This window comes from Filicampus tigris, chromosome 22, assembly GCF_054856515.1.
Source record: "Filicampus tigris isolate MCC_2025a chromosome 22, RoL_Ftig_1.0, whole genome shotgun sequence".
In the NCBI taxonomy this organism is placed as follows: Eukaryota; Metazoa; Chordata; class Actinopteri; order Syngnathiformes; family Syngnathidae; genus Filicampus; species Filicampus tigris.
In genome coordinates this window covers 269,879-292,925 of record NC_141238.1, presented here as the reverse complement: position 1 = coordinate 292,925, position 23,047 = coordinate 269,879, and the positions used below count along the sequence as shown (strand labels likewise).

The 23,047-nt window shown below is 49.0% G+C and overlaps 3 protein-coding genes across 11 annotated transcripts; 2 read left to right on the top strand and 1 right to left on the bottom strand.

Annotated features, from left to right (window-relative positions):
• The first annotated feature begins 99 nt into the window (after window positions 1-99).
• On the top strand, window positions 100-2,174 carry ifng1 (interferon gamma 1). The gene is made up of 4 exons (XM_086022685.1): window positions 100-452; window positions 528-599; window positions 1,495-1,734; window positions 1,923-2,174. Exons 1-4 carry the CDS (start codon window positions 333-335, stop codon window positions 2,049-2,051), a joined length of 561 nt encoding a protein of 186 aa, XP_085878811.1. The 5' UTR covers window positions 100-332; the 3' UTR covers window positions 2,052-2,174.
• A 1,664-nt stretch (window positions 2,175-3,838) lies between these two features.
• Window positions 3,839-22,994, top strand: LOC147126280 (F-box only protein 15-like). 8 transcript variants are annotated; one of them, XM_086022665.1, is made up of 12 exons: window positions 3,839-4,404; window positions 4,577-4,681; window positions 6,495-6,551; window positions 17,584-17,794; window positions 17,912-17,998; window positions 19,407-19,511; window positions 19,598-19,831; window positions 20,270-20,570; window positions 20,853-20,978; window positions 21,131-21,261; window positions 21,367-21,448; window positions 22,638-22,994. In XM_086022665.1, the coding sequence occupies exons 4-12, from the start codon at window positions 17,691-17,693 to the stop codon at window positions 22,908-22,910; spliced, it is 1,443 nt and encodes a 480-aa protein (XP_085878791.1). In that variant the 5' UTR covers window positions 3,839-4,404; window positions 4,577-4,681; window positions 6,495-6,551; window positions 17,584-17,690; the 3' UTR covers window positions 22,911-22,994. The 8 variants fall into 8 exon arrangements, with proteins under 8 accessions (XP_085878791.1, XP_085878789.1, XP_085878790.1 ...); XM_086022663.1 differs by having other exon boundaries at window positions 4,548-4,681; XM_086022664.1 differs by having other exon boundaries at window positions 3,839-4,475; window positions 4,548-4,681.
• dyrk2 (dual-specificity tyrosine-(Y)-phosphorylation regulated kinase 2) lies at window positions 6,616-16,754 on the bottom strand. Of its 2 annotated transcripts, none has more exons than XM_086022653.1 (7): window positions 16,636-16,754; window positions 12,694-12,797; window positions 11,546-11,861; window positions 11,306-11,469; window positions 10,590-10,979; window positions 10,291-10,381; window positions 6,616-10,215 (listed from the first exon to the last, which is right to left on the bottom strand). In XM_086022653.1, exons 1-7 carry the CDS (start codon window positions 16,673-16,675, stop codon window positions 9,590-9,592), a joined length of 1,731 nt encoding a protein of 576 aa, XP_085878779.1. In that variant the 5' UTR covers window positions 16,676-16,754; the 3' UTR covers window positions 6,616-9,589. The 2 variants fall into 2 exon arrangements, with proteins under 2 accessions (XP_085878779.1, XP_085878780.1); XM_086022654.1 differs by lacking the exon at window positions 16,636-16,754 and adding an exon at window positions 16,456-16,628.
• Window positions 22,995-23,047: the final 53 nt, after the last annotated feature.

The window sequence follows — 23,047 nt, the reverse complement described above, 5'->3', positions numbered from 1 at the left end:
TTTTCATTTCAAGTCCAACACGCGTACGCACGCACACGCGCCCGTGTCATGTCTTTTGTGCATTGTGTGTGGTTGTGAGCGTGCGCGTGTGTGGGAGACCCCTCACCTTGTCCTTCTGTGAACTTTGGTGATTTAAAGGAAATTGTCGACCACATTTTCACACTTAAATCATCTCGAGGCGTGTGTGCGAGCGCACGTACGCGTCTCGTCTTTTAAATGCGAGACGCCGCCAACAAGTCAACACTTCTTCACCTCGGCACCAAGTCAAGGCCCGGCTCGGGAATCGCGCCTGGAACGCACGCAGGCACGCTCAAGGGCTGATCGAGTTCAGGATGGTTGCCATGGCGAGGGCGATGCTCGGAGTGTGCGTGTACTTGTGCGTGTGTCAAGTCAGGACCTCTCATGTGCCCTCGAGGATGAACAGAACCATTCAGAACCTACTGCAGCGTTATGTGAGTACGCAGGTGTGCTAATTGGCCTCGCCCTGGCGTGAGCGGACTCACATTTTGTCGCGCGCATGTTTGCAGAAGATCCCGGCCAAAGAACGTTTTAACGGCCACCCCGTCTTCTCCAGGGAACTCCTGAACACCAAGATGGAGGTAAGAACGCGTCGCGAGCCCGGCCTAGCTTAGATTAGCATTGTAGCGCGCGGCGGCCGGCGAGACAAACTTGCGCGGCACGAAACGCAACGCGGCTCCCGAAAAAACAAACGTCTGCTTGTGTGTCTTTGTGTTGCGCGCGCTCAACGCCGCTGACTAGTCTTGCTGCGGACGCAAGGTCAATCCGCGGACGTGTTTGCGGGTTGCTGACGTTTATTCGCTTTGATGTCAAAAGTCGTTTGATGCCTCTGACGTTGTTTTGCGTGCTGTCGATGGGCTGAAAGGTGGCAAGCGTGAAGCGTACAACGCTGCCGACTATTCTTGCAGAGTTGATGCTGTGTTGCGTGGCTGAAATTTGATGTGATGGGCGGAGCCTCCGGCGCTCCCCCGCTCGGCATTCCAATCGGCTGGCTGTACTGTACAGATGCGATGGAATATCGTCGCTGTTGGTCTGGCGCCCCTAGTCGACGGCGCGCTCGTTTTCGCAGCCGCAGTTGCCGTCTGTTACTCCGGCGTCAAGCGTCCGCCGCGCTCCGCCCATCCACGAGTGTTGTTTGGTGTTTTGGCGTCGTCCTTATGCTGATGTTCTTCGCTTGTTGTCATTCATCCCCGCTCCCTCGGTTGAATAAAGAAAGTGTGGCATTTGTTCAGAAGTTTGTGTTTGGCTCCGCTTTGGCGTTTGAAGTTGTGGGCCGGTGCTGGTGTTGATTTCAGAATATTGCACGTCTGTCTTTGAGCATGAGCCTAAGCGGTGAAGCGGAAACATTGACGGATCGGTTGTCGTCACGCAAATGATTTTATTCCTTGCGTTTATTGGAAAAAATGCAAGGGAAGAGGAGCTTGAAGAAAATCGCGTATGTACGGAGGAAAGTGCGGTGACTGTTGCGCGTTTCAGGCCAAGGACATGCTGATGTCGGCGGTGCTGCAGACGTACGAGGAGCTGCTGGGGCACATGTTGGAGCGGCTGCCCGGCCCCACGGCGCCCACGCCCGGCGCCACCCCCGCGCCCGGATCGAGCGGCGACGCCCGAGTCGGGCTCCACTACCTGCTGAGGCGCGTGCGGGATCTGAGGAAGTACCGCTATCAGGAGCAGGACAACCTTCTGGACGGGCTACACAAGCTGCGACACGTTCAGGTACAACGCCGCGCCCTTCTTTTCATTTCATTCCTCAAGTCAACTTTCCAATAAATCGAACTTGGAAACTTTATCATTTCCTTTGAACTTTTTTCTTTCCTCATTTACATGCACATGCTTTTCACGCGACCTTGAGCCTTGTTCTCCTCTGCTGTGATGTAACTATGACCCCCCCCTTTTCCCCCCAGATGGACAACCTGGTGGTCCAGAGCAAAGCGTTGTGGGAGCTTCCCTGGCTGTACAAGGAGGCCAGCTCATTGGTCGAGAGCGTCCGGGCCACGAGGCTGCGCCGCCGGCGCCACGCACGCAAACCGTGAGCGCCCGGCCTTCCTTTTCATCCGATCACATTTGACTATTTATTAGGATGCAAATAGCGCGCTTGGGTATTTATGATGCTATTGTATTTAAGATTTATTTGTGATTTATTTATGAGCTATTTATTGATTGGCACGTAATAAAGATGCTATGATTCTATTGGCTGCCGCCGTGCGTTCTTTGCATTTGTTCTTCCATATTGAAAGAAAAAAAAAAAAAACGAAAAGGAAAAAAAAAACGAAAGTAAGCGGCGGTGAGGGGAATCACGCAGGTGGACTTCTCAGAAGAGCGATGAGAAAAAGTCCACGGGCTTGGTGGCAATCATTTTGCGACAGCCGTCGGCTTCCTGGACACTTGGCAGAAGAAGCCTCGCGCGCAGGAAGTGACGTCGCAGCCGGCGCGCTGGCCTCCAAAGAACGAGTGATGAACGCGCCACAAAATTGCCCTTCAGAATACTGTGCATGACCAAAAAAAAGTCTTCAAATCTGCAATGCATGATTTTATTCAAGTCACATCGTCTCCCCGTGGAAAAGGGCGACTGCATTTGTCTTGATACCACAATAATCGAATTTCAAGCCGAATTGACTCAAAAAGCTGGAAGACGATTCTAAAGGCAAGAATACTTCCAAGTGAAATGCTCCGACGCATAACGTTATAGATAATGTCGTGAAGTGAAGTCAAGTTTTACTTTTAGATCAACTGAAGTTGGGTTTGTTTTGTCAGTCCACAGAAGAAAAAAATGCTTTAACCGCAGCTGTGCATTGTTGTGGGGAGAGGGCTTCTATGAGTGTGCGTGCGTGTGTGCGTGTGCGCGTGCGTGTGCGCGTGCGTGTGTATGCTGCACGGCAGTGGGGACGGCTGCAAACACGAAACCCATGACAACATGGAATGAGAAACTCAGTTAAATGTTCACCTTCCTCCACCTTCGTCACTGCGTGTGCGTGTGCGTGTGCGCGTGCGTGTGCGTGTGCGTGCTTGCGTTTCGGTGTGAGTCAGCAGCGGGCGCAGGAAAAGGAAACATCAGTTCTAAAAATGTGTCAGATATTGAGACGATGTGGAATATGTATTTTATTTGTGTTCATATTTGACAGCAAATGGAAATGTTCACGCCCACTTTTTTGGGTGCCATCTCAACCTAAAAAAAAAAAAGAGTGGCATTCAGAAACGGAAATTTGAGCGTCAATGTTTCCGTGACAAGGAGATGCCGTTTGTGACCGGAAAACTCAGCAAGACATCACGATGCACTGCTTTTTCTTTTTTTCCTTCTTCGCTGAGTAAGATTAAGGTAAAAGTAAAGCGGCCAGGCACGGCGCGAAGGGGAACCCCACAAGCATGTCACAGGTGACAAACCAACTCTGTCCACATTTCAAACTCGTTTGAAGACACATTTTCATTCTTTGGCTTTCGGCGCAACATGAGACTGACGCTGTTCTGCTGTTGTGAAATGCGATACATAAATCAATTTGTATTGGATTGTATTGTATAAAACACTCCACATTAGCATTTCACAACACCCCAAATGCTACTATGATCAAATGTAAAAAACAACAAATGGCATTTAAAAGGTCTTTATTCTGATTTTATTCTTAAGAGATCCGTGCCTCAAGAATCTGGATGGGCCCCCACCTGCCTCTCCGTGGGACGGGTATGGTTGTGTCGTGTTGCGTTGTTTGTGTGTCTCGTGTGTGCGTGGGGTTTGTGTTTTGTCTTGCATGCGTGTGGTCTGTATGCTAGGTATTGTGTTATGTTTTGTGGTGAGCGTGTTTTTTTGTATTCCGGGTGTTGTGTTGACTGTGTGTCGTGTCGCGTGGATTGTGCGAATACAAGGTCATGTTGTGTTCTGCTGACATCTGGTGGACACAATTGAACCACTGTACAAGCACAACTGCGTGTGTTTGTGCGTGCGCGCGTGTGCCTGATTAAAAACGCAATGCCACGTGTGTAGAGCTACTTGTGTTGTATAATTGACTTGTTTACTTCCATTTGTTTTTTAATTTTATTTCCGCATGGACAGTATTCAACTCAGCCAACCGCAATTGACTGTAAATAAACGAAGAAGAAAGAGCAGAAGAAGAAGAAGAACCGGAAGTGTCTATCAGTCCAACTTTCGGCGGCACATTGAAAGGAAGAAGAAATATTGAAAAGGAGCGAAGGCGCCACCTTGAGCCACTTCACAAGTTAACGCGTCAATTTCTACTTCAATGCTGACAACTTGTCCTTTTTCGCATTGTTTTTGAACAACAAACGTGGCAAAGCTCGACGACTGGACGAGTTTGAGGTGAAAATGTCACCAGTTGGGCTGCAAACAGACTTGAATATTACAGACTTGACCGGTTCCTGGGACTGCTAGCAGGCGTAAGCTAACACCAGTCACCCGCTCATATCAATTCTGTTCTTGACCAAAAAACAAAGCTGACGCTACAAAGGTGATAAGTAATATGTAACACTGCGTTAGCAAGTCATATGAATGCCCAAATTTCGGGTCCATTCTGATGCAGATTGCTGCAGTGACACATTTGTACGTTAGATGGCAGCACCTGATCAACTGCATTTACTTGCTCCTGTCAAGTGGATTCAACCGTGACGTCACTTCCAGTGAAACACCCCACCCACCCACAGCTCAGCATTTGTGGTAAGTGCAAACACTTTCAAATACTTGACCTCCTGTACAACATTTGAATGATTTCAATCACCATTTATGTCATGCTATGAATCACTATTTATGTCCTGAAATGCTGTAAGTCAACATTTACATGAGGGGTATTCAACTCAAATTAAGGAGGTGTAGTCTGAGAACATCTCTTGCATGAAAGGCCTGGGCTATCGCAATTTCAAACTATTTATTTGGGCATATTTTTAAGTAGCCTAGTTGCTGAAGATGCATGTAGTAAGTGCCACATTGAAATGAATTCAGTCCAATTCATAAACCTCTTGCCATTTGGTAATACAGAAATGAAATACTGTATGACTGTTATATGCTGCGCTCATAAGTTTACACACCCTGCTAGAAGTTGTGAATTTTTTTTTTTTTTCCCTCTGATTTCTTCATTGCTTTGGTTCAATGATTGTGCTTTTTGAAATGCCTAATGGTTTGATTTGAATCCCATGCCAAATGAAATGTGGTTTTTAATGATGTTTTCTTTCTTACAAATTCGGCCGCGGTAATCAAATTTGTGAGCACAACGGTGTAATGTTCTCTCCCTTTTTTAGTAAAAGCAGGCTTGCGTTTCAAAGTAAGAGCGGTCAATGAAAAGTCAAAATTGTATGTGTTCAAATACAGTGCTTGACTTGAGAAAAATAAAATAAAGGAAAAGTTAGACTTTCTGTCCTGAAATGCTGTTAAATCAACATTTTACAAAAGTGCTATAAATCAACAGTTTGATCGTCTCCTTCCTGAAATGAAGTAATTTTCTTCCAAAAACACACACAAACGGAACCAAATACTGAATATATTGTTTATAAAAAATATTTTAGTGACCGTTGTGTGTAAAAGTGGTACTAAGTGGCAGCGGGTATTGAAAGTTTGACATGTTAGGTGAATGCACATTTTAAACATGCGAATACACAAATGTGTGTGATGAAGACACTTGCTGGAAATAAACTGAACTCTGGCCTCTCACAAATTTGACACCATGCACACACACACACACATACACTTTTCCACTAGGACGAACTCGGAGACCCTCACACACCGACAGGCAGAACGTCAGCTTGAGCGAGTCACTGTTAAATTATTTTTAGGAGGAGGGCCTCAAAGAATTCCCGCACCACGCATGTGTGTCGAAAGCACTTAGGAGTGCAGACAGTTATTTATTGTCAATGGTGTCAATAAAACACATTAATGTATGTGTGATTGTTTGTTGGTCACCGTGGCAACGCAAACAAAATGGCTGCTGCGACCTGGTCTTATCTGGGTCTGTTGGTCATGTGATGTCATCACACGTTTTGAGCAATTATTAATGAAATAAAATTGTTTTAAATTATTCAACTTAAAAGCATAGTGTAATTGATTTGCTTTTCATATTGATCATTTAGTCATATAACTCGTGCTCATTCAAAATTGTATCAAATTTAATTTCAGTTCTTCAAAGATGCATAACATTTAACGTTTTTTGTAGTCTGTAGTTTGGTTTAATCCAATAATGAATTCATCAGGCTCATTTTAATTTGTATTTTTAATGAACTTAGAAATAAAGCAATTCATAGAATAAAAACTTAACATTTTATAATTTGTAAAATTATATTCAAATGCAATTTTTTTGTACAAATGTCTTGTGTTCCATGTAAAAATATTTAATAGTAAATTAGAATCAAAAAACAAATTAAAAAATAAATTGGTTTATTTTCCCCCTTTCTTAAAAATTATTTACAATAAACAAAATTAATGTACATGAATAATAATGAACTAATTCTAAATAACAAATTGTTCATGCAACAAATGACAGGTCTGTTCGCTGTTTCCTGCCCAGCAACACAGTCGTGATTGGCTGCGAGTCGTCAAGGTAACAAGAGGCGCCACACAGTCATGTGATTTACGAACATTCATTCATTGCACACATGATCCAATGTGGTCAATAGGATTTTTATTAATATTCCACCACAATAAAAAGTAACAAAGGCTCACTAGAAAAAGAGTGTGTGTATGTGTGTGTGTGTGCGCGCGCGCGTGTAGTGTTGTGTTGTGTACAGTGGATACAGTACATAGTAAAACTGGCCGCAGCATTCATTAATCCACACGACATCATACATACACGTCAAAACCCCACAAACGCTACAAAAATACAGCACATCTAACAGTAGCGTCTGTCCGAAACAAGCTAGCCTCATTAGCTAGCAGACCAGCTGCAGTCGACACGCCAATAATAGGATAGCCATGCGTGACTGCAGCCTTTCACAGAACTCGACTTGTATTTGTCCTTGTCTACTTGCTCTGTCGGCTCTTTGAGCAACTAGCAGCTAGCTTACCTCTAGCCAAGGAATGCACTTCGGTAGAATCAACCAAATGCCCTGGGTGTTTGTCACGTTGTCGTCATCACAGCTGAGCTTAGTTTGAGGTACCGATAACGCTAACAGCTAGCTCCATTGCTTGTGCTACTAGCACGCTGTAGGCAGTGGGTCGCGAATAGAAAACAAACGTCAGTGGCAGTGCAGAGGCTAGCATTTGGATGCTAGCGGTTGATGGCTAGTGTTGGTTGATCCTCACTACAATAATATTGCTAATGCTAACAGCTAGCTAGAACACCTGTCAAAACCTGCTAGTGGCACTCTGCTAGCAATTAGCAGTGGGCGCGAGCAACACTACCATCACTAATGGAAAACAAACATGAGTGCAGCAGCTACAATTTTGGATGTTTGCGACTGACTGACTTGTATTAGATTAGCCCTACCAAAATCACGCATCCTAACGAGCGCTTTGTTAGCATTTGGCTTACGACACAAAGGGAACCCAAATGTCGGTGCAGTGACTGCAATTTTGATGCTAGGGGCCAGTGTTAGCTTAGCCCCAATAAAACAATGATGCCAATGCTAACAGCTAGCTCAAAATGCTAGCCTATAATAGTGACAACACAAGGTTGGGGCGGATGTGTGTGTGCCACTACGGTATTAGAAAACAAACGTCAGTGCAGTGTGGTGGCTAGCATTGTGACGCTAGCAGTCGATTGGCTAGTGCGAACCAAGCAAGTCATCTTTTTGAGCAGTTAGCTCGCCGCTAGCCCTGTTGAGGAATGCACTTTGGCAGAATCAACGAAATGCTCTGGGTGTTTGTCACAACAAAGCTGAGTTGGAAGTACTTAAACAACAATGTTAATGCTAGCAGCTAGCTCAAATTGCTCATCACAACTTGCTACTCGTTCTCTGTTAGCAGTTAGCAGATGTATCATCGCTACAAAAGAAAGCCCTGACTTTGCAGCAGGACATGAGCAGCAGAGAAAATATAATGGCTTGGCGAGAACTTAATAGTTTAATCATTCCGTTAGTTGTAAATAGCTCCGCCAAAATAACAGGAATTCGCTCCGCTACTTGCGAATAGAACATTTTCCATTTCATGGTCCCGCCCCTCCCCATATACTGTACACAATTAACATGTTTGACGACGGCGCGCTGTGCCCAGCTAAATGCAGTGTGAAAAGAACTCGAGAGAAACTATCAGTGCAGCGCAGTGATGAGCGTTCACACTCGCGGTCCCAAAAAAATAACGCTAATGCTAGCGACCGACTGCTCATCAAAATTTGCTACTAGCTCGCTGTTAGCCGTGATTTTATCATCACTGTTACAAAAGCAAACCGTCGGTGCAGCATATCGGCTAGCATTCGGATGCTAGCGGTAGATTGGCTAGTGTTAGCTTAGCCCTGCCGTGTTTGTCGCTTGCGACCAGTGACATCATCTGGCTGATTATGTGTCCGCGCCAAGCCCCACCTCTCACAAGTGCAACTTCCTTTTGTAAAAAGTTCCAACAGTAATTGAACGCATCGTGGCTTGGTGTTGAGATCTCTGAAGGCACAAAAAGTTTAGTTGTCTCACTCAGAATTTTTTCCTTTTTTAAAAATTACAAAGCAGGTAGTGTGTTCTTGGCGGCTCGCCCGTGCGCTACGTCGCTAACATCATCATCATTATCATCGTCGTGTCACTGCCACTTGCGTTTTTGTTTTCAAACAAACAGGCACACAAACACGCACACACACATTCAAGTATTTGCTGCACATCCTGGTCAAAAAAAAAAAAAAATGTCGATAATAAATATTCATAAATAACATCCCGCCTGCGCATCTTCGTGAGGCGTTCACTTGCTGTGAGCTTTTTCATGTGGACACACACACACACACCCGAGGATAGAAAATGGCTTAAAACGGCTGACGGCCTCACAGTGTAACACGTCGTGTTAACACGGACTCTTCATCGTCATCATCATCATCTTTTTTGGGGAGGTGACTGTAAACGGCTGGAGTTAATTGGCAGTATTGGCAAAATGATGCCATTGTACGCTTTTTTTTTTTTAATGTGCGTCTGTCCTGAATTAGCCTCTGATAGGAGTTAGCTTGGTGGCGTCTCACGATGCTAATTGCACACAAACAAGAAGCCTCTTTTAGCATGACGCCAAGACAGGCGCTACCTGAAAACAAAGCACATAACACAAGTTATTGAACGTGATGTAAGACTTCTCCGCTAGGTTAGTCCGCTAATAGCTTGAGGTGGCTAACAGTTCCCAACGCGGATTAACGTGCCAGTCGCTACATCGACGCACAGCTAATTTGGGGAGCGTCATCCTCCAGATAAGAAAGATTTTTGGTGTGCAATTGTTGATAAATAATTTGCTCAAAGATGAAAACGGCCCTGTTCCCTCCGTCAGCACCGTTTGTGTTGATTGTCTGCGTCACTCTACCGGAGGAGCCTGAACGCACCGCTGGGGACGCTGCGTTTTCCCATCTGTCCTGAACGCAGCCCAGGCAGCCTCAAGTCAACCGACTATGCCGTCGGCGAGGTGGGAACTGCGAGCTCGTGAACACTTCCTTGTTGGGGCGGGGGCGTGCTGTGCTCACTTTCAGCTTACCAGTTTGGGCAGGACTGTCCGCGGTTGGATGTTCCCGTTGGCATCGGTGATGGGTGCCAGGTTAGTCCTGGTTTTGGCCGAGGTGGCTGAGAGCTTGGAGATGGAAGTGATGGCGCCGCCGTCGGCGGGGGTGGCGCGTTTGGACGAGGCCGTCTTGTCCGCGGCGGTGCCGGTGGGCGGTTTGGGGAGTCGCCTCCTCAGCCAGGGGTGGCGCAGCGCCTGGCTGGGCGTCATCCTGATGACGGGGTCCCACTCCAGACACTGTTTGAGGAAGTCCAGGAAGAGCGCGTCGTCGCAGCCCTTCAGCGCCGCGCTCCAGTCCTTGCTGCACGGCGGCCCTCGCAGCTTCCCGCGCCGCGAGCGCCCACCGTTGAGCGCCGTGGCGCCGTCGGGCAGCGTGGTGACGGTGCAGTAGCGCGGGTACCCTTTGGACGACACAAAATTCTTGGCCCGCTTGGAGGTGTCCAGGAGCTTCTGGCTGGGCATGCCGAGGAGCTCCATGATGCAGGCCAGCTGGTCGCCTTCGTCCTCGCCCGGAAGCAGCGGACAACCCGTCAGGAGCTCGGCCAGGATGCAGCCCAGGGACCACATGTCGATGGGCATCCCGTACCTGGAACCTGGAAAGGCCGCCCGGCGGCGTCAGCGACCGCCGTCTTTTCCGACCACGCTTACTCGCGATGTCGACGTCTTACCGAGGATGACTTCCGGTGCCCGGTAGAACCTGGACTGGATGTAAGTGTAAACTCTCTGATGTTCGTAACAGCTGGAGCCAAAATCGATCACCTGAAAAGCACAAAGTCGTCACGAGCGCCCTCTTGCGGACGGCTGATGACAAGCGGTACTACTCCTCGGCGCCCGCTCTCCTCACTCCAAGCAGACTGCGCGTTTTGACACGCAATCTTGAGTCACATTTGCGCATTCACCGTTGCATTTGTCAGCGCGGGAATGTTGAGCTCCAACCGAAGGGAAGCCGACCGCAACGGAAGCTCACCTTGATTCCGCTGCGTCCCTGCTGCTTGAGCAGGATGTTCTCGGGCTTGAGGTCGCAGTGGATGATGCGGTTCTTGTGCAGCGAGTCGAGACACTGCAGGATGGAGTGCGCAAACTTGCGCACCAGGGGCAGACTGAAGCCCTGGAACTTGTTCTTCTTGATCAGCTCGTAGAGGTTCATGCTGAGCAGCTCGAAGGTCATGCAGATGTGGTTGCGGAAGGTGAAGTTCTCCAGCATGTGGATGACGTTCATGCTGGAGTCCTTGTCCTGCTTCCTCAGGTGCTCCAGGATGCGGATCTCCTCGGCCGCCTGCCGATGGAAGCGCTTCTCGTTGCGCACCATCTTCAGCGCCACGTGCGTCTGCGTCTTGTGGTCGAACGCCTTCACCACCTGCGTGAGGTGGCAGCGTGGCGCCAAAGCGGCGAGTCAAGTCAAAGTGAGCTGTCGTGTTGTGGCGCCTTGGAGCCTGCTTTTGCTAGTCTATCAACCTCATTTCCGTCCCTTGACTATTTCAAATTGACATCAAGAGATGAGGATTCCAACAGCACAAAGACAATGGTCTGCTGCTGAAATGGGGGAATACCTTTACCTTTGAGGGCAATTTAAAGTTCGACTAAACAATGACTGCATTCTCAAAATAGCTGGTTTTGGTCAACGTTGTGGCTTGTGTAATTGTTGCAGCTGTAGCGGCGGTGCGCTCGCTCGCTCGCTCGTACCTGTCCAAAGCTGCCCTTGCCGATCACCTTGAGGACCTCGTACCGATAGGCGATTTGGTCGTGCGGGACTTGGATGTAGGAACCCTGCTCGTCATCGTAGCCGCAGTTGTTGGCGCCCCCCAGGACGCCCGCCCTCTTCTTGGCACTGGGGCCCACAAAATAAACTAGGCAGAAAAGACGGCAAGCTTGAGAGTGCGGCGACACGGTGACGGGTCGTGCGCGGCGGCGTCGACCGCTCACCCTCAGGGTAGCTGAAGACCTCGTGATGTTCGAAGGACGACATCTTGGACATGAACTGCTTCATGGCCTGCTCCGGCGTGGAGGCGGAAGGCTTGGTTTTGACGTCGGCCGACTTGTGCGAGGTGGCGCCCGGGCGCGCGTGGTGGGCCGCGTCCGGCCCGGCGGCACTGGCGCCGGCGTGGCGCTCTGAACGGGAGGGGGCGAGCGGCGCCAGGCCGTTGAGCTGCGGGCCGCTCGGATGCGCGCGCTTGCCGCCGCTGTCGTCGAACAGCTGTGTGATGTGCAGGCCCTCCGACATGGCCGCTTTAGCGCCACCCTGAGGGGAAACGCTTTGAATCGGACGCCGCCACCTTGACTTACCGGGTCCCCCGTTGAAATCAATTCATATAACGTTCATGTGTTCCAGCCCTCCCCCAAAAAGCACAGTATTTATTGTTACCGGTACATATTTTTAAGAGGGAAAACTAGCAGTGTATGTCACCCAAAAAAATCAACTTGCGTCACCAAGTAACTTTGTGAACACTGAACGCATTCACATGTGAGGATTCCCTCGGTCGCCGCGAGTTGAATCTAATCATATAAACCGTGACGTCGAGGATATCCGTCATTATATTACCCAGCGCATTTCACGGCCATATATTCTTTATCCTCAGCAAAGAATGACCCTGAGCACTGATGAGCTGGGAAAGCGGGCACACGACGGCCGTTCGTTTGAAGCAGCGCGGCTTCGTTCTTTTTATTTCGGTTGAAATTTGTCCTGAGTGCATGGTTTTATGAAAGTTTTCCTCATTGCAATTCTTGTTTTTGGGGGAGGGCCGCGGAACAGATTTCCATTCGCGTCAATGAGAAAAAAGGATTTGAGATGCGAGTGTTTTGCGTGACGAGGACGGTCACTGAAACAAGTGAACCCGTACGTGCGGTTGTCGCGCCGTTCAATTGGACGTGTGGATGAGGAAAACCGCCTCACGTGCACACAACGCACCGGCGTCGTGTTCACTGTGCCTGTGAGTCACCTCCTCGTCGCCATGGTGACCGCACACCTGGGTCCTCTTAGATAACAGCGTGCGCTTCAAACTCCTCGCCGAGCGTGTGTACGTGTGAGTGCGCGTGGCTCAAGCTGGCGAACCGGAGCTTGTTTGTAAACGTACTGCCAGTGGGTTGAGGTTGTTGTTGCGCAGAGGCGGCAGCGTGACGGGCGACGTCGTCAGGGAGCCGCTGTGACCGGGAGAGAAGACCGGCTCGCCCGCTTTGCCTGCCAGGAATAAAAATCAACGGCGACAAGTGTGAATTTGCAGCCAGCTGCAGTTGACATAGGGGTGTGCAAACCTTTGTGCTCAAGGGCTGGCTGGCTACATTTGATTTTAAACAGAAAAATAAGTAGTGATGCCGTCAAATACTTGGGTATTTGCCAACATGCGTTATTGTAAACATCTCACGGCACAACACCAAACAAAAATGTCCCAAAAAGTAGCCACAGTAGACAGATCGACACATTTGCATCTTTTTGGACTATCTCGATTTTATTCCGGCATTTTTTCCCCTCCAATCACCGCCTATTTGCCTTCATCTTTGACCGCGATCCCCCACTTATTTGCAGCATTTTGGGGGGGGGGGATTTTCTATTCACGGCAATAATGAGTGTCAAATAGTGCCGTTTGTTTTGGGAACCTGTCCCGTTATTCGCGGGCACCGCCACTTCTTGGCAGTATGTCCTCCCCCGACGACCAACTTCTTCACGTTTCCTTGAGCCGATCCCTCGGCCGCTTATTCCGTTTTTTCGCAATGATTGGCTCGCCTTTGCGCGGCCGCCGCTTGCTAGCTGCTGGCAATCAGTAGGTCAGGCCTCTGATTAGTCGGCGGACCGTTTCAAGGAATGGCCGGGATGAGTCTTGAAAAGGTTGACGTCATAGTTGTTGCTCTTGACGTCTTCAGCCGCACCATGACAGCACTGCGCGTGAGTTCACACATCTCCACCGCTTGAAGTGATCAACTGTCTGCGCCTTCCTGCACTTTCCCCAATCCGCTCGCTGCCCGTGTGCCCGCGTGAGACTTTGAAGGCGACAGATGGTGCGTGGCGTTTTAATCGGAGGGCGGCGTGTAATCCCCTCTAATGAGGGCAACGAGCTACCTTTAAGTCCTGCCACTCACGCGATCGATCGCCAATAATCGAATGCGTGCGCCATCAAAAACTGCGAGTGCTTTTTGGAAAGGAGATTACTTTCATCATCAATGACCGTATTGAATACCATTAATTGGATTATAAATCATTTTCTTCCCATGATCTCAAATAAAACCTTGTTTCAAGTGCACAAGCATACTTTGAAGATTTGGTTGCCGGGTTGGTCCCTGTTAGAAAATCTGCAAAAATATGGAGCATAGTTTTCCAAAGTGAAAGCAGACGTTTGCAAATATCTCGATTTGAAAGAACACAGAGCTAATCCGTCTGCTTTCATGGAGGACATCGGCGAGGACGCACCTTGAACGACAGAAACCCCCCCCCCCCCCGCAGAATCGAATGGATTCAGCGGGCAGTCATAATTGTTGGTGTGTGATGCGCGACGTGCAAGAGCAAGCGCACCGCATTGGTGAACCCGACACCGCCGCGCTGGAAATGCCAGAGAGGCGGCGAGCACGATCGGCATGCTGCCGGACAGGACCAGTGGGAAAATGTACGCGCACGCAGCTGACGCGGCAAGTCGACAGTAAGACGGCCACAAAACGTCCACTTTCCTCGTCAGCCAGAGTGGCCTCGGCCTCGTCGTCCTCCTCAACAGCGGCCCAAATGAAGTGGGCAACTCTGGGCCTCGGCCACGTGCCGCAAAGCTTGCGAGAACAAGCGTTTGGATTTCAGCAACCGTCACACGACGAGACAAAATCAAGCCCAGGGTGTCGACGCTAACCAAATAGCGTTCTCGGCCCGAGTGGCTTCCTGCCTCACTAAATGATTTTGCACAAACAAAAGCATCGCTGTCCCTTTCAGCAGCGTAGAAGCCACGATTGGACGATTCATCCCCAAACTGCTCCTTTTTGCGGCCACGTCCACTTTGTGACGACCTTAAAGTGGCCGCCGTTTAAAATGTTGTCATTCCCAGTGCAACAATTCGACAAATCATGGCATTATCAAACAAATGGATTTCTATTGACTAGTTGTCAAAAGAGACCTTGTTTCACTTGTAAATGTTGACAGTACATTTCTGCGGTCCTCCATGAAAGCAGGCTGTTTATCCATCAAAAGAAGACATTTGCAAACCTTCGCTTTTACTTTGGAAAACGCTGATCGTTTTTGACAATTTTCTGTCAGATGTTACGGACCAAACAAACTCAATCACCATCAATTTAAGCAATTCAAGCATTTTCTGTGTTGTTAATTTCAATGAATCTCTTTAAAGGGGTGGATTTTTTTTTTAATTAAACGCGATTCCTTGATTAATCCGTTATTACATTGAATGTAGTTGCAGCCCTCCACAACAATCCCTGAAAGAACAAGCAAACGTCGCATTAGCGCAGGGGCGTCAAACTGATTTTTGTTGCGGGCCACGTCTTAGTTCTGATCCGACCCCGATGACCAACTTCTTCACGTTTCCTTGAGCCGATCCCTCGGCCGCTAATTCCGGTATTCCCAAATTGAGGAATAACTCGTTTTGAAATTAGGGGCTAGTAAAAACAGTTTTTTCAAATGGCGTTACATTTAATTTTTAAAGGTCGATTGGTAACAAAACAAATGCTTGCAATGTTGCAACGTTTTGGAAGTGAAGACAATTTGCAATTTTGGTTTTTACCAAGAGGCATGAAGTCGATGCACATAATTTGCTTTCGCAGGCCACGTAAACTGATGTCGCGGACCAGGTCGGTTCCCCGGGCGGGAGTTTGACACCTGTGCGTTAGCGTCTTGAACAGCAAGTCAAAAGGATCTCGGCAAAGGTTATTCAGTCGACTGTTGCCATCTTCTTTGGGACATTTGGGAAGCACAGTACAATTAAGTTCGCGGATGCTCGACTCCATTTCCCCACCACAGTCAAACATTTCATTTGATCTCGGTCACTAGTCCGCAGTCACCAGTTAGCCTGCTAGCCCGACCGAGTCAGCTGCTTTATTAACTCCAAAAAGCTCAACAGAAAAACAGTGCTACGTCTGTCACATTTGTGTCTCGAGCAGCAATTAACTCATTCAGTACCGAACTTTTTCAGACCCTCTGTGAAATGACGTAGAAATATGCCATTGGGGTAGAGTGAGTTAAAAAGGAACTCAATGTTATTAGATGGCCGGTTAACATCTTATTAGCTGCACTCGACTATTACACGGTAACTACACAACAGCCGAACAAGATAAGCATTAGTAAACAGCTAGCAGCAGTGAACCGCTGCCTTACTTCCTCTGAGAAGCTCAACAGAAACTACTAAACTAAACTCAAGTCACGCTAGAGTCCATAAATTGCATTTAATCAACTGCCTGTGCTCATTCTGCTAATGCTAACAGACTATTTATTTATTTATTTATTTTTTTAACCACTTAGCATGCTTATTGGATGGTTAGCATTCTTAGCCTTGGTGGCTTATTCTAGTCGTTCAGCAGCTTCTCCAGCTAGGGTTAGGTTATTATCGTATTATCGCTACGTATTGTTATCATCGTTGTTTATTACACAGTAAGTACATATCAGCTTATGGACGTGAATTAACATTAGCAAGCAGCTAGCCGAAGTGAACTGCTGCTTTACAAAAAAAAGGAGCTGCACATAAAGTCCCCGTGATGTCACACAAGAGTCGCGTTTGTGTCGAGCAACGCGTAGAAAAAGCAAATAAATTACATTACATCGAGTGTCAGTGTTCCAAAAGCGAGATAGCCGCAAATGCTAACGTTAGCGGCTCACGCTAACAACCCACTTCTGGAGCACAAGAGACTATTTTTATCACCTAGCATGCTAGCCAGCTAGCATCTCACGGGCGTTCTCTTCACCTTCTCCTTTTTATACATAGAACCCGTCTATATATCTTTTGTAAATATGCACCGGAGCGAAGCCCCCTCCCCCGGCCCTAGCCGTCTGCATCGGCCGCGCTCGGGTGCGCTCCTCTCGGCTACAGTCGGGTGCTCACCCGTCGGGAGGACGGAGGCTCCGGGCTTCTTGGTTAACATGGCGGCCGCTGCGCTCCTCTGGTCGCGCAAGCGCACACGCGCTCTGGCATATACGCGCACCCTCAGGACATCCTCGCCCTCGCCCTCGCCCTAGCCCTCGCCCTCCTCCTCCTCCTCCTCCTCCTCCTCCTCCTCCTCCTCCTCCTCCTCCGGCGCGAATCTCAAAAAAGTAGTTCTCGATCGTCCTGCAGTGGTCGTGGAGTCAGTCCAACTTGTCTTCTTTCGAGACACACGCGCACACAAATTGTGAAGGAGTGACGATGAAGCGTCACGATGACCGCAACAGTCTCACTGCATGAAAAATGAGCGAGCCATACACATTTTGTGTGTGCGTGCGTGTTGCGGCCTGCAACCCCCCCGCATTTCACATGTCTATGACTCATTGTGTGTATGTTTGTGCGGGTCTGTCAGCGTGTCCACTGTCCATGCACCTTTGTGCAAGAGTGCGTGCGTGTTTGTGAGTGCGCGCTTGCGTCCACGCGTGTGAGAGAGAGCGAGTGCACAGGTGTTACCCTGGCAAAGGTTTGTTTAACTCTGAAAAATTGTGACATTTTTATTTTATTTTTCACAACAAAACGCATCTTTACCAAGGGGTCTTTTTTTTAAAGAAGAAACGTTTTAAAGTTGTACATTTTTGGGGGTGGGGAAATTAGTAGTATGTTTCTGAAAACGGGCATTTTTCATTCGTTAGGTGACTCGAACTGATGTTTCTGAGTCTGTTGATTGAACGCCCAACCGATGTGTCATACACATGCTAACAGCATATTTGACCAGGTTTAAAGCTAACTGTTGAATGATCAAATAATGCAAGAGGGGCAAGCGTTGAGCTGCTATGAGGTCAAGTGATGAAGTCCATCCGTCCAGTCTTGCGCAATTCTTTTCCAACGCGACGCTCTGCTGCCATCTAGCGGCCGCGAGCTTTGATGCAGGGGCGTCTGGCGTGTCGGAACAATGGCGGCGGGATCTTGACGAGTCGCTCACGGGGACCGCACGGCAGAAAGTGTCGCCGAGCTTGATGGAAGGCGTGCAGCGGGACACGGTCGCCCCGTGGCCGGGTCCGGGCTGTCGGACCCACGGGGGTCTCCCAAGTCTGCCATGTGCCGCCGGAGAGAACAGCAGGTGAACTTTTTTCGTTGGACCTCTGAGCTTAACTTGACTGAATTGAACTCACCTGCAACTCTTCTTTTTCTGCTTGTTTTTTATTTGTATTTATTTATTTATTTGAGGGTGGAGCAGACATCAACAAACAAGAAGAAATGAAACTAGCGAATGTTTAAGCAGTGCGGATGGTTTCAAGCCGTCTTTGAAGATTGTTCTGGAAGGGTAAGTTAGCTCCCTGCTAATTGGCAAATGTATTCGCAATCAGTGTTGGACTTTGTTTTTCGATTCTCTTTGTATTCAACATTTTCATGGTCCACGTGCCCATTGATTTACATTCCAAAATGTTCATCCATACCTGTGCAAATTAGTAGTGTCCACACAATTGCAACGCGCCATATCTGACTTTTCCAGCTATGAATATTTTGTCATGACGCCATTTGACAAGAATAACACTTCATGGTAATTCAAACTCTCTAGGGCAGGACAAGGGGATCCTGCGATGCGTCTATATATACTCAAACAACAACAAATTAAAATATAGACAAGTGAAACAAAATTGGGATGAATACAAAACCGAGTCTCAGCACGAAACAAAAGATGGTGGTACTTGCGAAATATACCAGATCCTTTTTCTCCAAAATACTTTATTGTCGTTTGTTTGCAAATGTAAATGTCCTAAACAGTGTCATTCCATTCATCTGTCGTAGGCCTTTCTCATTTGAAGCACCCCGGCCCCCTTGTTGTGAACTAAGAATTGAACTGATTTCCTCCAATTCATTTTGTCCCCTTCAACTCTGAAAACGGTTCACTGTCTGTGCCTTAAAAAAAAAAAAACTTCTAAAAAAAGTCATTAGGATGCCACCCCCTGAGCTCCTCCTCGTCCAGCGTCACTTTAACCTTGCATCCCAATCTTTAGGCACAAAATCAACTTTCGTTGCTTCCGCCAAATGATTTGGAGCTGCTACTCGGTTCTGCAATTTGAGTGGCAATGCAATCGAAGGCGTTACCACAGCTCTTATCGCCCGAAGCTGCTTGAATGGGAAACTCCTCAATTTCCTTCCTTCTGGCCCTATATTCCGCCTCAGGCCAAAATGTTAACGGCCTCCGTTGAGCGGCGGTGTGATAGTCCTTTCAACATCAGAGTGCCACCTCACCCTCATCCCAGTGATGCACTTTGAAAGCGCTTCTCCAGTTTTGTCTTTGCTAATATATACAATACTCTCTCAGTCTCAGTGTGTCTCTTTCTCAAAGACGTGTTATTTGATCGGGGTTTGCATCCCTCCACAAAAAATGATTCGGTACGATTGTCGACACATGCGGTCCGATGTGATTCGAGGATGTAACGATTCGTGTTAATTAATCTGGAACATGCAGAAGCTCTCAGACTCTCCAAAGGGATGAGATTCAAAGAAGCAAACAAAACGTCAGCGACGTCAAATCTATTAATTTCTGGTTAAAGCGCCTGTCGTAGTCAACTCAAAACCCATTTCAGTCGTTATTCGTTTTAGCTTTATTATTTGTAGTCAGTAAAAGGCCGACTTTTCTGACCAACGCCGTGAAATTGCATCGTTGTGCTGCTGGTTACCAAGGGGAGCAGCAGCAGCCATGATGTGTTTCTCGTTTTGTTGAGGCTGCCGCCAGAGATCCTGCTGAAGGTCCTGTCCCACCTGGACGCCGCCTCGCTGCTCAGCCTCAGCCGCGTCAACAAGCTCTTCCGCCGCCTCGCCAATGACGAGTAGGCCCCATTCGGTCCCGCTGGCTAGCGCGCCACGAGAGAGAGAGAGAGCACCTCTGCGACGTTTGTGCCTTTTGCTCTCGTAGCGTCACCTGGCGCAATGTTTTCATGGCCGACTTCTGGTGGCAAGTGTGGAGGGCCGGGGCGACGCAGGGCGGCGCGGCTAAGGCGGCGGCCGAAGCTCAGGAGTGCCCGCCGGGCAGCTGGAAGAAGAAGTACCTGTGGAAGATGGGCGGGCAGGAACTAAGAAAGTTGAAGAAGGAGGCCCGAGATTTTGACCCCTTGACTGGCCTGCCGCAGCACATGGGACGCATCCTCAGGTAGGCCACGTCGAAAATCATGCGCGGTCAAACCACACTCGCTGCTTTATGCGCCAAGATCATGTGAGCAAACCCGCAAGGCAGGTTAGCGGGGCTTCCTGCGTATGCCGCAGTAACTAGCAAGACAACTGCCGGGTTGGTTGATGGCTCGGGCCTTTGGACAAAATTGAAACCCATGGATTTCATTTCTTGATGCAGAGCCGTCACCTTAGCGCGGTGGAGGGATTGTATGCTCCGATCATGCTCGAAGCTAAGTTGTCTGGGCCTTTGTAGCCCTGGCAGCTACACCAAATGGGTCCTAGGTGAGGGATCAGACAAAACACGGGCCAAAAGACCCTCACGATAAAAAAAGCATTCCACATCCCAACTGTCCAGTAGGCGAGTCGCGTACGTGCGTGGCTTGAGCGTGCATGAAGCGCGGCGGCTCTTTGATTGCAGGAGAATGAACATGTCGTGGGAGGTGACGCTGCGCGACGAGTCGGGGCGGGAGGCCACCCCGGAGCTGAGCGCCGTGTCCATCTTCAAGACGTCCGTCACGCTGTCCTGGAGCGGCAGCCGGCTGGTGCGCTACCCTCACATCCGCTCCCTCCGGCTGTGCGCCGTGCGCAAGGACGCCGCCTGGCGCTCGCTGGTTTGCCGCACGGACGAATTCGCCCGGCTGCCCGCTCGCTTCCTAGGCAGGGACCGGCTGGTCCAGATGGTCTTTTTCCCGCCCGCTTTCGTCGTTGGCTTCTGGAGGGTGAGTGGCCTTCCGCTCTTGGAAGACGTTTGCGCTTCCAAATTTAATTGAAAAGTACAATGAAAAAAATAGTACATATAGTTTGTTTTATTGCATGGTTAAATTGTACATAATAGGAAAAAAATGACTTTTTAAAAATGAAATTTTGCTCAACTTGGTTTTTAATTTACCGTATTTTCTGGACTATAAGCCGCCATGGGGAAAAAACAAAAAACAAAACACATTGTCCATCTAGAATCCTAACAATAGATTCATGTGTGTGTGTGTGTGTGTGACGCGCAGGGTCATAAGAGTGTGGCCTTTGTCATGGTCAGCCTGCACTTGGACAAGCTGCTGGAGAGGAGTCTGCTGGGATCTCCCAGCAGGTACGTGACGTGGGCCCGCAATGGAAAAACGGGCAAAAATGGAGTTAAGTGTGCTCGCTACAGCGGCAGCAAATGTCACTAAAAGAGAGACTATTGCCTCTCCCACTTGGTTGACCGTCAAAGTCGTACTGCCTTACGGCAGGCAGTCGGCTAGCTGCTCGTGACTGCTAGTAACAATACGGTGTCCCCTGACAGTTCGTACTGGGAGCCCGAGGAGCGATTGCGGGCCGACTCGGGGACGCGCACCTACACGCTGCACCTGGGCCTGCACGACGCCTCCTCCGACATCATGTCGGCGTACTTCCATCCTCTCCGCTGCGCCTCAGGTGCTGGATTTTGCTTTCTCGCGCGGCCGCCGTCCGCTGACGGCTTGTTGTGGCGCCGCGCCGCGCAGCTCAGGACGGCCTGCTGGAACTGCGGCCCATCAACAGAGGCGACTTGTCGCAGCACCGCCAGCTGTCCAGCGACATCCGCCTCGTGTGGAAGAGCGATGTGCTGCAGGGTGCCTTGGAGGTAAGGCGCTTCAATAGATTGTGAGCTTGCGACTGCTCCCAAAATCCTGACGCCGAGTGCAGGGATGCTCCTCCACCCTGTAGATCAATTTTGAACTCTTGCTCGAGCTAACTAGCGCAAACATGAGATGTGAACGCTGCAGAGGTGGCAAAAGCAGGTCAAAAGAAAAGTCAAAAAGCTGCCACAGGTTGACTTGGGACACAGGCGGCAGGTAAAGCAGCTCCTGGGGCACCTGTGGCTCAAGCCAAACTTGACTTTCCGGACCCGCGTTTGCCAACTCTGGCTGGAGCGCGACAGAATGGCATCGAACGGAATTTTACTCACTTCAAAACAAGCGGCACGTCAGCAAAATCGTGAACACGCCACCAGAAGCTTTGTTGACGTGACTCCCCAAATGAAAACGTCAAACAGAGAGAATTACTTATTGGGTATGTAAAGCAACCAAACAATGTTTGCCTGCCGGCTTAATGCTAACATCGTGCCTTTGGTATGCTGCCCATTAGCATCAAAAGTTGCCTTTTTGGAATGTTTAAAGTTACAAATATTTGAACAGAAATGGTGGTGCAACCCATGTAGACAGAATAACAATCACAGGCATATATATATATCCTCAGTGAATAACGACTATGACAGTTTGCGTCTGCATGACTGCGTTGTAGTGCCTCCTGGTGGCCAAGGCGGGCACAATGACAAAGTGCAGCATGAAGTCTTGATGCCCAAATCGTGGAATTCTATACATGCTGTTTAATTTTTATCTGTCTGTTTTAAGAAGTGCAACACTTTCAAGTGCTCTTTTTTTCCTTTCTCCTTGTGTGGAATGGATAAATGGCGTTTGCCTTCATTTCAATGGGCAAAGATGAGTTGGTCTCTTTTGGGTTGCGAGTGTCTCGAGGGTAGGAAATGAACTCGTATCTCAAGGCAACAATGTCGGTTTGTTGTGTTGAAGACTTTGCTGTCGCGCTCCTGTTTGAAGGCCAACGGGTTCCTGTGACCTTGTGCCGTTTAGTCGCTCAGCCCGGCATGCGTAGCTGAAGCGACATGCGTTACTCGTAGTCAATCGTATTTGGAGCGCTCAAGTCAAACCGGGACCTTTCCCGGGAGTCTGCGCTACGTAGGACAAAGGCTTTGCCTGGTGTGCCAACAAAGGCGCGCGGAGCTGGCTTTGCCTGACTGAGTGACGTGGGTGCAGAATTGCTGCGTGATGACGCTGACGGTGCTGGAGGACGTCTACAAGCCGCTGTGGTGCGTCAGCGCGCCCGTCTGCGTCAGGGCGAGCGCCGAGCCCCCTAGAGGCCGCTCCGACTACTACTCGGACGGCGAGCGCTTGCTGTTGTCGCACGAGGACGCCCGCGGCCTGCTGAAGATGACGCTGGTGCGGCTGAAGGAGCAGCGGCAGCTGTTTGTCGTCAGCCTGGCGGTCAGCGTCTTCGCCGCCGCCGCCGCCTCCTCCTCCTCCTCCTGAAGGCAAACGTTTGTTCTTTCATCACTACTTTTTGTTGTGTTGCTCTTGCGCTTCTGTTGTCTAATAAAAGTCCAGCCGGTCTGGTCAGTGGCGCCGCTTCTGCTATGTTCCGCAGCAACAAGCAGCGCACGCGGCAA

Coding starts and splice junctions, on each gene's coding strand:
- ifng1 (XM_086022685.1), top strand. CDS start 333: ATGGTTGCCATGGCGAGGGCGATGCTCGGAGTGTGCGTGTACTTGTGC. Junction 453..527: donor AGAACCTACTGCAGCGTTAT/GTGAGTACGCAG, acceptor GCATGTTTGCAG/AAGATCCCGGCCAAAGAACG. Junction 600..1,494: donor TCCTGAACACCAAGATGGAG/GTAAGAACGCGT, acceptor TGCGCGTTTCAG/GCCAAGGACATGCTGATGTC.
- dyrk2 (XM_086022653.1), bottom strand. CDS start 16,675: ATGTTAACCAAGAAGCCCGGAGCCTCCGTCCTCCCGACGG. Junction 12,798..16,635: donor AGCCTCCGTCCTCCCGACGG/GTGAGCACCCGA, acceptor TATTCCTGGCAG/GCAAAGCGGGCGAGCCGGTC. Junction 10,382..10,589: donor AGGGACGCAGCGGAATCAAG/GTGAGCTTCCGT, acceptor TGTGCTTTTCAG/GTGATCGATTTTGGCTCCAG.
- LOC147126280 (XM_086022668.1), top strand. CDS start 17,691: ATGGAAGGCGTGCAGCGGGACACGGTCGCCCCGTGGCCGGGTCCGGGC. Junction 17,999..19,406: donor TTGAAGATTGTTCTGGAAGG/GTAAGTTAGCTC, acceptor CGTTTTGTTGAG/GCTGCCGCCAGAGATCCTGC. Junction 21,262..21,366: donor TCCTCTCCGCTGCGCCTCAG/GTGCTGGATTTT, acceptor GCCCATCAACAG/AGGCGACTTGTCGCAGCACC.